Below are 12,232 nucleotides of genomic sequence, written 5' to 3' on the forward strand. Positions count from 1 at the left end.
CACCCCGCACAAAGCCTCTCTCTCCCCCCGCACCGCTCACCCTCAGCGCTCGGCCGGGCCCGGAGCCGCTCCCGCCGGCCGCCAGGGGGCGCTGCCCAGGGCTGCGCGGCGCCGCCTCCTCCCGGCCGCCATGGCCGCGCCCGCCGCGGGGACCGAGCTGCCCGTGCCCGGTGAGTGCGGCCGCGCTCAGGGGAGGGACCCCGGGGGGAACGCGTCTGTCTGTGCCGGCCCTGCCCGCTTCACCCCCGCAGGGCTCCTCCCGCTCCCTCCGGCTGCGGGCCCCGCGCCGGGCCGTGCCTTGCGGCGTSTGGGGACAAACGCGTCCGCTGCCGTCAGAGCTCGGACGGGGCAGCCCGGTCAGCGGCTGGGGCAGGGGGCAGCGCCGGGCACTCGGGGGRTCGCGGTTATTTCTGAGAGTTTATAGTTGTTTTGTTGCGTGGTTTGGCCCAAAGGAATGTTTAAACGTTTGATCGTTGCCGGGACAACAAACGCCTCGTGTGTGTCCTGTGGGATTTAACTGACTGAGTCTATGGGATTCAGTTTCAAACTGATGGCAGCGCTGAATCACCSAATGGGTCAGGCTGGAAGGGACCCACCGTGGGTTATCTGGTCCGTGTTCAAGCAGGGTCATCCCAGAGCACATGGCACAGGATTGTGTCCAGMCRGTTCAGGGATAGGTCCAGTGYAGAAGACTCCACACCATGCACAATCACTGCACAGGAAAGARTTTCTTCCTCATGCTCAGCTGGAACTTCCTGAGCATCCATTACYGCCCGTTGCCTCTTGTSCTGTTGCTCAGCACCACCAAGCAGAGCCTGGCTACATCCTTTTGGTATTCCCCTGCTTTAGATATTTACACACATTAGTAAGGTCCCCTCCCTTTCAGCTCTCTCCTTGAGGGTGAACAGGCCCAAATCCCTCAGCCTTTCCTCAGACAGAGATGCTCCTGTGCCCCAGTCATCCTCATTGCCCTCCTCTGGACCCACTTCATCAGCTGCATGTCTCACTTGTACTGAGGAGCCAGAACTGGGCACAGTAGTTGTATCCAGTTGTGAAATGTTATGCCTTAGTCCAATGAATGAGATACAAAGGAAGTTGGAAAATTTGTCAGCTTTTTGTATGCATCAAATGAAGAACATACCTATGTTTTCCCTATGCTAACCCTTCTGAAGGGAAAATAAATGAACCAGAGAGCTCTAAGGCACAAGTGCCAAAGAGATCACTAAGCAAGTTCAGAAGTGCATGGCTGTCTGACTGGAGATTAAAACTTAAAATAAAATAGCATTTTCAGATGCTGTTTAGCTTATCTGTAGTTGTAGGTGTGACTAGATAAAAGAAGGAAAAACTCAACTCTTTAAAAAGCTYGAGTTTGTCTGCACAAAGCTTGTTGCAAAAGTGAAAGACACRTCTAGTGACATAATACATGTCTGCTCCATCATATGTATAAAATTATGTCTTTGGAAATATGGGAAATTTTTGCATTAAATWATTATTTTCAAATTAATATGAAATTTACAGTCTAAGAGAGTGGTTTTGGGTTTTGGAGAAGGGGTGCATATTGTTGATTGAGATTGTTTTCATTGAAAGTCGATGTGCTATGGTATCTAAAAGTAATTTTCAGAAGAAGTCTGTTATTGTGTTTGTATCTTAACATTTGTTACATGTTAACRAAATTTACAAGGAAAAGGTTTGTTTTGTTCTTTTTTTTTGTTTTTAAAAAGATTCTGTACTTACAAACACAGGTTTTGACATTTTAAAATAGGAGGTTTAATTGTGCCTGCTACATTGTCTGCTGGATTTTGACTAATTATTTCACTTGTAAGTTCATTCATTTTTGTGTAGAATTAGTATTTCTATGTCAAGTCACATGCCTAACCAACAGGTGAATGAAAACTTAACATTCTGTGTTGTGAAACAATGTTGCTGGCACTTTTGAACGTGGGAAAAATTGAGAAAACCAGGCAGGTTACAAAGGCAGAAGAGTTGCTTGGACTTATTTTGGGGTGGTTTGGTTTGGATATTTTAGGCCATGGTCTTATCACAGAATTGTAGAATGGTTGGTGTTGGAAGGAACCTCTGGAGATCATTTAGTCCAACCCCCTTGCTAAAGCAGGCTCACCCAGAGGAGCTTGCACAGGATCATGTCTAGGTGGGTTTTGAATATCTCCAGAGATGGAGACTCCAGTTTCTCTGGGCAGCCTGTTCCAGTGCTCTGCTACTTGCACAGGAGAGAAATTATTCCTCTTGTTCAGGTGAAATRACCCTGTTTTGAAGGATGAGAGAAAAATCCATGTTTTGAAGGCTGAGAGAAGAAAGAAGRGAAAGATAAGAAAATAAAGTGTGTGATTGCATTGATAGAACATGGCTATTTCAAAATATGTGAGGCAAAATTTGCTTTCACTAAAATTGACACTTATCTTTTTGTGTTTTAGAATCAGGTGCTGTTTTCACATTTGGGAAAAGCAAATTTGCAGAAGATATTCCTAGCAAGTTCTGGTTCAAAAATGACAAGCCTGTACTTATATCATGCGGAGATGAACATACAGCTATTATTACAGGTCAGTATTGGAAAGGGAGGATATGGTATCAGAATTGTTTAGGTTGGAAAARAACTTTAAGATCAAGTCTGCCYATTAACCCAGCACCACCAAGTCCACCYCYAAACCATACACSCAAGTGCCACATCCACACATCTTTTAAACACCTCCAGGCATGGTGACTCAGCCACTTTCCTGGGCGTCCTGTTCCATGTAGAAATTTTTCCCAATGTCCAGTCTAAACCTTCCCTGGCACAGCTTKAGGCCTTTTCTTCTCATCCTGCTGCTTGTTATGTGGGAGAAGCAGCTGACCCCCACCTGGCTAYAACTTCCTTTGAGAAGTGATAAGGTCTTCTCTGAGCCTCCTTTTCTCCCCAGATAGGACTTGTGCTCCAGACCTTTCTCTGGACACATTCCAGCCCCTCAATGTCTTTCTTGTAGTGAGGCTGATCTGTGTGATAAAACGTGATATTATTGGACACCTTTGAAAGTCAGGGATCTTATYTGCATCTTGAGGTAATATATTAATTGAAGTTTGGGAGGGGAGACAGGACTGTTCTGTGGGAACTGTTGGATGCCTTTGGAGTTAGTGTGAGCTCACTCCAGGTTTTTACCAGATATGCCCAAAAACTGTCTTGAAGGATATTGTAATAACTGAGTGTATCACAGGATTTAAAGCAAGCATAACTTTGTTCAGGCTGAATGTTTCTCATAAACCTGACAATGTTTAGTATGTTAGATATATTGTATCTTAGAAGTAACACTGTCTGTTGAACACCACAATTTCACTATAAATCTGCTTGAAACAATAAATAGAATTGTATCTCTTTAATGAAGATTGGAATTACTGTTAACTCTCRGATGAAAATAACCCTTTCAAGAGCAACTCAATAAACTTCAGAAAATCCTACAAAAATCAGAAATCAATGGGAAAAGCATTCAAAGAAACTCCAGTGTAATAGARGAAGCATAGTTAGTGCCTTTTTCTTCTCTTTGAAATGATAGAAACARTACTCATTAAAGAATTTGTTCGATTTATTTTAAATGAAAGGGACTACTTTTCTGTTGATGAGCAYGTGTGCTAATTGTGTTGACAATCAACTGCTGACAGATAATAAGATTTTGCTGTTGAAAAAATTATATGCGTGTTTTCAGTACTTTTTAAATTTGAAAGTAGTTATTCCTCATCAATATCCCATTGRTCATTGCTTATTAAATAATTTCCTGTGGGTTTCTTGCAATGTTCACAAGCAAAATTGAAGATGCTGGAGTTTTAGAAAAAAGTATTCCAGGCATGATAAAAAAGGCTGTAGATTTAGTAGACTGAAGAACACCCTGAGTTCACTCAGGTTTCACTTGGGTGAAATTATATGATRAATTTTTCAAGCCTAACTTCACAGAAAACTAATTATACATTAATAGTTTATTTTGAACAAAGCCTGACACTTTTTCTTGGATTGAACCACTGATATTAAATTACCTGTTRCATAAAATTAAACTGGATGTAGCCTGGGGCACTGTGGCATTTTCCTTAAGCATTTTCTTTTTATATATACTTTTATATGTYGACACCCAGTTTGAAATAACACAGGTATAGTTCTATGTTTAAGCCAGTCAATTTAAATTTCYTCACAGCATGTGCCTGTGCCAGCACTGTTACCCCAGTCAGCCACAATCCCCTAATTCCCACATCACTGTAATAGTGACCACTTAAATAAAGCTTTTGAAGAARTTAGCTTGCATAGTTTTTCATGCCACACCATTTCTGTGCTATTTCCCCTTCTCTCCATTATTTTAGTATATGCTGTTTGTTTCAAAAATGTCTCTGTAGCTTGCCTAGGTGTTGTAGGGGGCAGGTACATCAGCAGGGAAGCTTCTAGATAATCAGATCTTTATTTCCTCAAAATTTTTGCAGAGCAAGAACTGTAGAAGCATGAGAAAAAGACTTTGGTAGCAAAAGGTCTTTTTGGTCATTGTAAGTAAAGACAAAAGTGAGGGTAAAGTATAGATCAACAACAAGCAAAGGTAGAAAAACTGCAAGTCTTGCAAAACAAGTGAAGAAGAGAAAGAAAAAGCACTTGTCCCTCTTTTATTCTTCACACCTGTGCATGTCCATGTGCACCTCACATTTCTGCAGTTAGATGGAGTTGGATGAGACAGTGAAATTAAGCCCTTGGTGAATGACCCTGAGCTGCAGTAACACCTGGAATAAACGCTCCAGAAGTGCATGTTGATAATGAGATGAGTTTACTGAGAAGGGTGCAGACCTTGTGGGAAACCAGGAGCTTCTTCAGCCGAACCTGACCTGGAAGAAAAAAAAGACAAACATCACAGAGGAAGGAAAADTATCTCAAGCAGGTGTGTGTGAATGCATGCTTCATTTTATTTTCAGTCTTTATTTACATGTCACAAATTTTCCCCCACACACTTTTTTTTTCCACACCTTGAAAGAGGAAGCCAGGGCTATATTTGTAGGGGACACTGGGAATATGAGATAGATTAAAACATAGAAATACCAGTTTTACACTAACATATCTTAACAGTCACCCAAAGTGATCGTAAGTAAATCAGTCACCCAAACTGCTACAAATCACTCCTTAATGCTGGATTTGGGCAGGAGAAACAGCTACATSTAGCACCAAATGTTGACTGAATACTAATGAAGAAAGTGTATAAGAACAAATATTTAGCATTCAAACAAAATATTCAGAACCTTTCAACTACTTCTTTCATCTAATCCAGCATCAATAGTCCCATATGACTTTTATAAAGACAAATGTAAAGGAAGTATAAAGCACTCCATCCTTTGCCTTTCTAGGTTGGGAGTTAATAATCCAAAATTTTATTTACATGCTATGTCTGTATGTTGGAATAGAAAAGACCTGTGATAGTTACTTGCTGACTTTGAGTTGGCTTGTTGAGCTAGTTGAAAAAATGTTTCCTGCACCAGGAAGGAAGTTWAGTATTGAAATTTGTGTTTCATAATTCTTTTGCTGTCTACCATTGGCATAACCTTGACTAAAATATTCCAAGCAGGAATTTTTTTAAGCAGTGGTCTTCTTTTGGTCTTTAATGCAGTCATGAATAGTATATATTCCAGCATCACTTGTAAAATGTTTAATAATGGTTCTTGCCTCATTTCTTTACTTTTTTTGGCCCAAGAATAATGACAGTCCATTCCCTCCATCTTCCATAACTGCAGGCTTTGGGAAAAAAAATTAATTCATTCTCATGGAAGCTGCTGTGAAGAACTGATGATATGCGTACTTTTAAGAATCTCCTTCCAACACCTATTAAATTTTCTTTCCTGCAAAACTCTTGAAGTTAACAGCTGTCTTATTGTTTATTTGCCTTGATTAGAGTATCCTAGGCAGCTTAACCACAYTTAATCAAAGACACCGATCCTGTTCACAAGGGGGAAATGCTGATGAATGAAGACACCTTTTCTGAACTCAGTGCTCTGCAGAGAATTGAAGCCCCCAACACAAGAAGGCAGAAGGAAAGAAAGAAATATCAATTGTAAAAGTGGGAGTCAAAAGAGATGCATATGAAACCACAAGAATATAGTATACTCAAAATTTCAGGTTTTGTAAGGCATTAAACATTCAACAAAGAGACCTTGGAATCTCTCCAGGTGTTTTGTTACCTGTTTACGAGCAGATCATCAGAACATGGCACAGGATCTTTAGCCTCAACTGTAAGGGGAGGATGAGAAAGATTAGTACACATTTGTGTTGGTGTGTGTGAGCAAGCAACACACTGTGCTGGTTTGTTTGTGTGATGCCAAATGTCCTAAGCATGACTGTTCCTGTTACTCAATAAAGTTTTTGAGAATATCATGACTTGCCTAACAAAACTGATGTCATTCCTMTTTTCCTGGGATCTATTTGACTTGTATATAAGTTTTAAATTAYTGTTAACATAGTTTATTCACTAAATAACTCAAATAAAAATAATTTTAAAAAATTATCATGGTGCCTTGGCATATGATACTCTGTACATATTTTATATTTTATTCAGATCTAGTTTCTTGGTAGGAAATTGTTGTAAATRCTCAAAGTCTGTACATCATCTCCCCATCTTATTTCTCTCCCTCACTAATATAATTTAGAAAACAAGGAGAATATGTAAWACATACCTTTAAATGTAGGTGATTAGAATACTTGGCATCCTGCTATGACAAAACATATGGGATTTCAGCTGGTATTTTCCAGCTGCTCAMTGAATGCCTTTAAAAGCACCTAATGAACCAGAGGTGCACATGAATGGTAGGGTGCCAGGAAATACAGCTGTGATAGCAACTATTCACAAGAATTGAGGTAGGAGATGCTGTCTTACTGAAGTGTCCCATAAAACCTSTGTTGCTAAACATGAAAGTGTCTTTTGGCTTCTGTGGTATCCCTGAATAACTGTTGGTGAAATGTGCTGGTGTGCCTGCCAGAGAAAACATACTTGGGAGAAATACTCCAGTTTTGCATCAGGGTAAAGGTGGAGACTGCTGTTGAAAGTGTGTTTTCATCACCAAACAGTCTGAGTAGACCTTTTCATTATATTCTGTTGTTTCCCTTCTGGCCAGTCATAATCTTATTCTGCTGGACCTGYCCTGTGCAAGCAATTCCACCTGGCAGATGGCCACATCTGGATGACAGCACCAAAGTGGAAGCAAAAAAACCAACAGCAATCTGAGTTTATGAAATTTTGAAATCTGATCCTTGCCATTTTGTTTGCTGTTGGATTCAGTGCACCTGTGTGATGGCTGGGATATCTCAGCATGCAGTTTTGAAAATAGTGCCTTTTGCATGCAAAATTATATTGGATTTCTTGGACAGCTAAGATTGAATCATGTCTCTTCCAAAGCTTGATTTGCTATGCAGACTGAGAAATGTTATTTCATTACAGGCATTTGTTTAGGTTCCTCTCTAGTGCCTGTTAATTCTCATTCTCTGCCTGAATTAACTACTTGCCAGATTTTTTTCTTTTCAGTTATACTCCTAGAAAAMCTGAAATTAAAAAGACTGTCACTCAGTTGTAAAAGAATATGAAAAAATTCCTCTCATCTATTAAGCTCCTTGACTTACAAAGCAATGCCTGAGAATTTAAAGACTGATATAAACCCCAGCAGATTATAGGATGAAAAGCATGACCTGTTTGAATTTTGCATGGATAAAAGAGAAAGTGCTTAAATTGAATTAGGGCAGCTTGGCATCATAYTCCCACAGAACTACTGCTGTCTTAGGAAAGCAGAAAGTGTAAAGCAAGGATACAAGGAAGCAATACCAATATAGGATAGATGTAATTTGCTGATAAAAATCCTTTCCATTAAGGTGTGTTTGCTGTCAGGGACAGCAYTGCATGTGTTTGACATGATTGCATTATCAAAATTAGGATAGAGATATAAATGTTGTTAGTAGAACACTGTGAGCATGAACTTGACCTCAGACTTTCTTCCCTTCCAGCTTTCTTGGAAAGTCATAATATTGACACATAGCCCCATGTGCCAAGAATTGTGAAATCTTAMAATTTGTTTGGGATTTTAGATACTGGTTATTGTTAAACAATGGTTCATGTTTTTAAAAAAATATGTGGTTATATTTAGGAAAATATATAGATATTTTTATTAGAATAGGATTTTGTTGCTATATTTAAAACATTTCAATACCACATTTCAAAGTATCCATAAATTACATTTAGAACTTTTATTGGGAACCTACGATGCTGAAGTTCCAAACAGCCATATTATTCTGGTATTATTATATGGAATTGCTATTTTGCATTGTGATCGTGTGATAATTGTGGGTCGCTAGGGAGACAAATTCCATGACCAAATTTCTATTTAGGGTGACAATATTATGATGGAGTCTAATGCACAAAGCTCCCCAGACCTTTATCTAAAGTAAACRAACTCCTTTTAACAGTTGTAAAAGGGTGGGGGTTTGGGGCAGGTGTTTTGTTGTGAGTTTGGTTGGTTTTGGTTGGGTTTTTTTTTGACCAATCAGTTTATTTTGTTTTGCAAGGATTTCTGTTGGAACAAGGGTTTTTTTCCCAGTAGAAACTTTACAGCATTGCGAAGTAGTTAAAAAAATGAGATTAAATTTTTCCTGTCTTTGGGGTAAAAGATGTGGGTACATAGTTAAATGTTCTGTTATTTCATAAGGGGRCCTATAGATACTGTGGTTCCTGAACTGCAGAATCTGTCCAAGAGTACAACATCTTGTTTTCTGAAGAGCATTTCCTCTGTGCTGTCATTAAAGACAAGCATGTTTCTTCTTCTGGCTGGGGATTTCTTAGTTAAACAGGGCAATTACTCTTTTTGAACTGAAAAATCATGAGGATATTAATTATTGTTTACRCTTATGGATTGAATTGCCTAAACTTAAACCTTATGTTTAAAATGAAGCAATAAATAGCATTGTCAGTGAATGACCGTCTTGTCTTGAATGAGGTATTCAAACACTTGTATGGATTCTGTCTTTGATTTTTTTCAGGGAAAGGTAAACTATACATGTTCGGCAGTAACGACTGGGGCCAATTAGGACTGGGATCAAAGAACACTGTCAGCAAACCAACGTGTGTTAAAGGTTTGTTTGATTTCTCTATTTTCTTTATTTTTTTTTTTTTTTTTTTTTTTTTTTTTTTTTTTTTTTTTTTTTTTTTTTTTTTTTTTGGTCTTTTTGAAAGGAGACCCTTGTGAAAAGGTACTTCATGGAATGCAATTCCAAAATAACTGATTCTACCATCTTTACTCATCACATGTAATCATTACTGCACAAGATCATGAAGGTAGCTCGAAAGGATGCCTGATTGATTTTCYATCACTTGAGATTCTGAGTCCTTTTGCATCTAAAGATTACTTCAGATACATAGAATCCTGTCATTTTTGAAGGCTCTGATTTTTTGTGCTATATTTGTCTTTTCTGAGAAACCACATCTTCATTTTTTTCTGCAGGCAATAATCAGATGCTTGGTYTCTGCATTGTCTATGTGTTGGAAACCAGAGTTCCTGGTGTACAGCATGGTGTATCCTCTGTGTCACTATTGTCTTARCAACTTTGCAAATGAAAAAAATCTMTCAGAAACTTTTCACAAGTACTGCTACATTTTTAACAAGTGTAAGAAAGAAATGCCCAAGAGGGCATGAATGTTAATACATTTTTATGAGGCAGTAAAATAAATTCCTGCATTCTTTCGTGTGTTGGAAAATATTTTCATTGCACTGTGCTCTTCTTGATCTTTCCTAGCTGTTTTTATCTTGTCAAACAAAGCTAAGTCAATACTTTTCCCTATCTCCTTATTTATGTCAAGTCAGATCTATCCCATTAACACATTGCTTTTCACCATTAAATGTTTATCTTCACTATTCTGCCAGCAGATCGATCTGTTAGCTTATTGTTAAAAGCAAATTATCGTGCTTGTTCAAATTCTGTTCTTCCTGATTTAGTTTWTTCTACTGTCCTTCACTTCAGAGGGAGAATGCAACTCTCAGGTTCACAGCTTCTGTCAGCCATGTGTGAGATTGATTCTTACCTTGGCTTAAATGGATTTGGTTTCTAGTTTTGGGTTTACTGTCAAMTAGCAATGGAGAATTAAAGATGAAGGGAAGATGACAGCAATTCGAACCAGACCTGGCATCCATTGAAAAAGGTTATAAAGGGTATCTTTTTTCTCCTGGCAATAGGCAGCAGGAGGAAGTCCTGGAGCTTTTCCCACTAGCCTTTAGTCATTATTTGTCTTGGGGAATGGGGTTGCAATGACACATTTCAGTTTCTGCATGGAGCCAAATAGTTGTGACTCCATGTTTTCTGAGAAAGTTATTTCTGGGACTTGATTAGAGACTAATGAAATTGGTTATGAAAAATCACCCGCAGCATTGTAAACAGCATATCTCATAAAATACAGATTAGGAAGCACAGGCTTCTGAAGAGCTGGTTAAGATAATCTCTGAAGTTGAACACAGAGTTTTGGGATATAAAGAGTGTAGGAGAGTTTTGGGATATAAAAAGTGTAGGAGGAAGTCACCATTGGAACTGTTATGGTTCCAATCTGATGGTAGAGTAAGGTGTTGGATAGGAGAGGCAGGAAGCTGAATTTGGACAATTTAGGTCTGTGTGATAGACCAGAGGCAGTTTATGCTTYAGTAGAGATTTATTTGGTGACTTGCTGGATGGAACTTTAATCTGAATATTAAAGAGCTGATGAAAGCTGATCCGGAAGGACTGAAAAAGGGTTTGTGAAAGGGATGATTGTTGTTGGCTTTGTCATGGCCTAGTGCAGTGGAAAAGCAATTAAAGATTTATTATGTAAAAATARTGCTGGTTTTAGAGCATTATAAAGGGTACATGGGCATGACTGAGAGAAAATAATTTGTTGACAAGAACAATACTGTAACAAGGATGGAAAAGTCAGGGATACTGTTTTCCTCTCTTTGTCTGAAATGGAGAGCACTTGTCATGGGAGAAGAAGAACCTCTGTATTCTCTCTCCCACCAAAATAACTCTTGACTTCCATCACATACATTCCCAGTCTTTCAACGTGCCCAGACTGCAGAGAAATGCATGTAATGGCAGTCTTATTTGTGGTAACTCATCTGAAATTGAGACAGGATGACAYATGAAAAAAATGTAGGCACTAGTCCAGGTAGGGCTGCCCTTTGCARTTGAGTTCAGTGATCAGGAAGAGATCAGAACAGAGCAGAAAAGGGATGTGAGCACAAGGAAGGGAGGTAGGGATGGAAAGACAAAGGAACAATATGGTTTCAAAGATTTTCAATAGTGGGGCAAATGTAAGAGGAAACTAAGAATAGTATTGTTATTGAAAACTGAAGACAGCTTAAATCATTAATCTTATCCTGCAACTTGATAYATTCTTTGAGGCATATCCCATAAATAGTAAATTCCAGGGACTGTGGCATTGGGATGAAGTAACCATCATCAAGTTAACTGGARTGTTTTAAGTTTTTAATGTCTGACCTGTTTTCTTGTCTTGGGGGAATACTGATTTGGTAAGTCGTGCTAGATTCAAATGGGCAATGAATCTCGTAATCATTCTGTTGGTAAAAATGTGGAAAAAAGAAATCAGAGCTCCCTCTAGAGCATATAGCATTTTGTAATTGAACCAKCTACCAGCTTCTTTGTAACTTTTCCTCCTCTTTGGTTTCAATTCATAGCTTTAAAACCAGAAAAACCAAAACTTGCTGTTTGTGGAAGAAACCACACTTTAGTTTACACAGGTATGTAACCTCTATTTCRTACATATTAAAGATATGTTGCTTCCTTTGCTTTCATGCCAAATTRCATTAGGAACCCCAGGAGTACAGAGGAAGGAAAAAGATATAAAAATAGGACTGCTTAGGGGGTTGATATCCAGTTTTTTAGAATTGTTTGATTTATTCTGAGTCAATGAATTTATAAACTAATGTTWTATAGTAGTTTCCTAGTAATAGATACATGGAAAAATTTCTTGCTGGCATTTGAGGTGTGGTTAACATTTACTAATATTTCACTTAAGCCTGTAAAGATAGATTRTTCTTTTTATATCTGTATATTTTTCTGTACTTAAATTTACCTTTAATAAATAATCTTTGTTAGTGTGAAGRTATATATTTGAATAAATATAGTAGAACTGAATGTTTTCAAGTCTTTGAATTTTGTTGCATTTTTGGTTAGACAGCATAATCTACTGTTTCAATGACAAGTTGC

General features: G+C 38.5%; 1 protein-coding gene across 1 annotated transcript in view; it reads left to right on the forward strand.

Moving 5' to 3' along the window:
* Positions 1-114: 114 nt before the first annotated feature.
* The window catches only part of RPGR (retinitis pigmentosa GTPase regulator), a 37,039-nt gene continuing 24,921 nt past the window's right edge, over positions 115-12,232 (forward strand). The window contains exons 1-4 of the mRNA XM_057380343.1: positions 115-170; positions 2,433-2,558; positions 9,023-9,115; positions 11,701-11,763. Of these exons, the coding sequence (XP_057236326.1) occupies positions 131-170; positions 2,433-2,558; positions 9,023-9,115; positions 11,701-11,763 (322 nt within the window). The 5' untranslated portion in view covers positions 115-130. The remainder of the gene's footprint in view (positions 171-2,432; positions 2,559-9,022; positions 9,116-11,700; positions 11,764-12,232) is intronic.

The sequence above is a fragment of the Malurus melanocephalus genome, unplaced genomic scaffold (assembly GCF_030028575.1).
Source record: "Malurus melanocephalus ecotype Western Australia unplaced genomic scaffold, MMel_1.1 scaffold_448, whole genome shotgun sequence".
Taxonomy (NCBI): Eukaryota; Metazoa; Chordata; class Aves; order Passeriformes; family Maluridae; genus Malurus; species Malurus melanocephalus.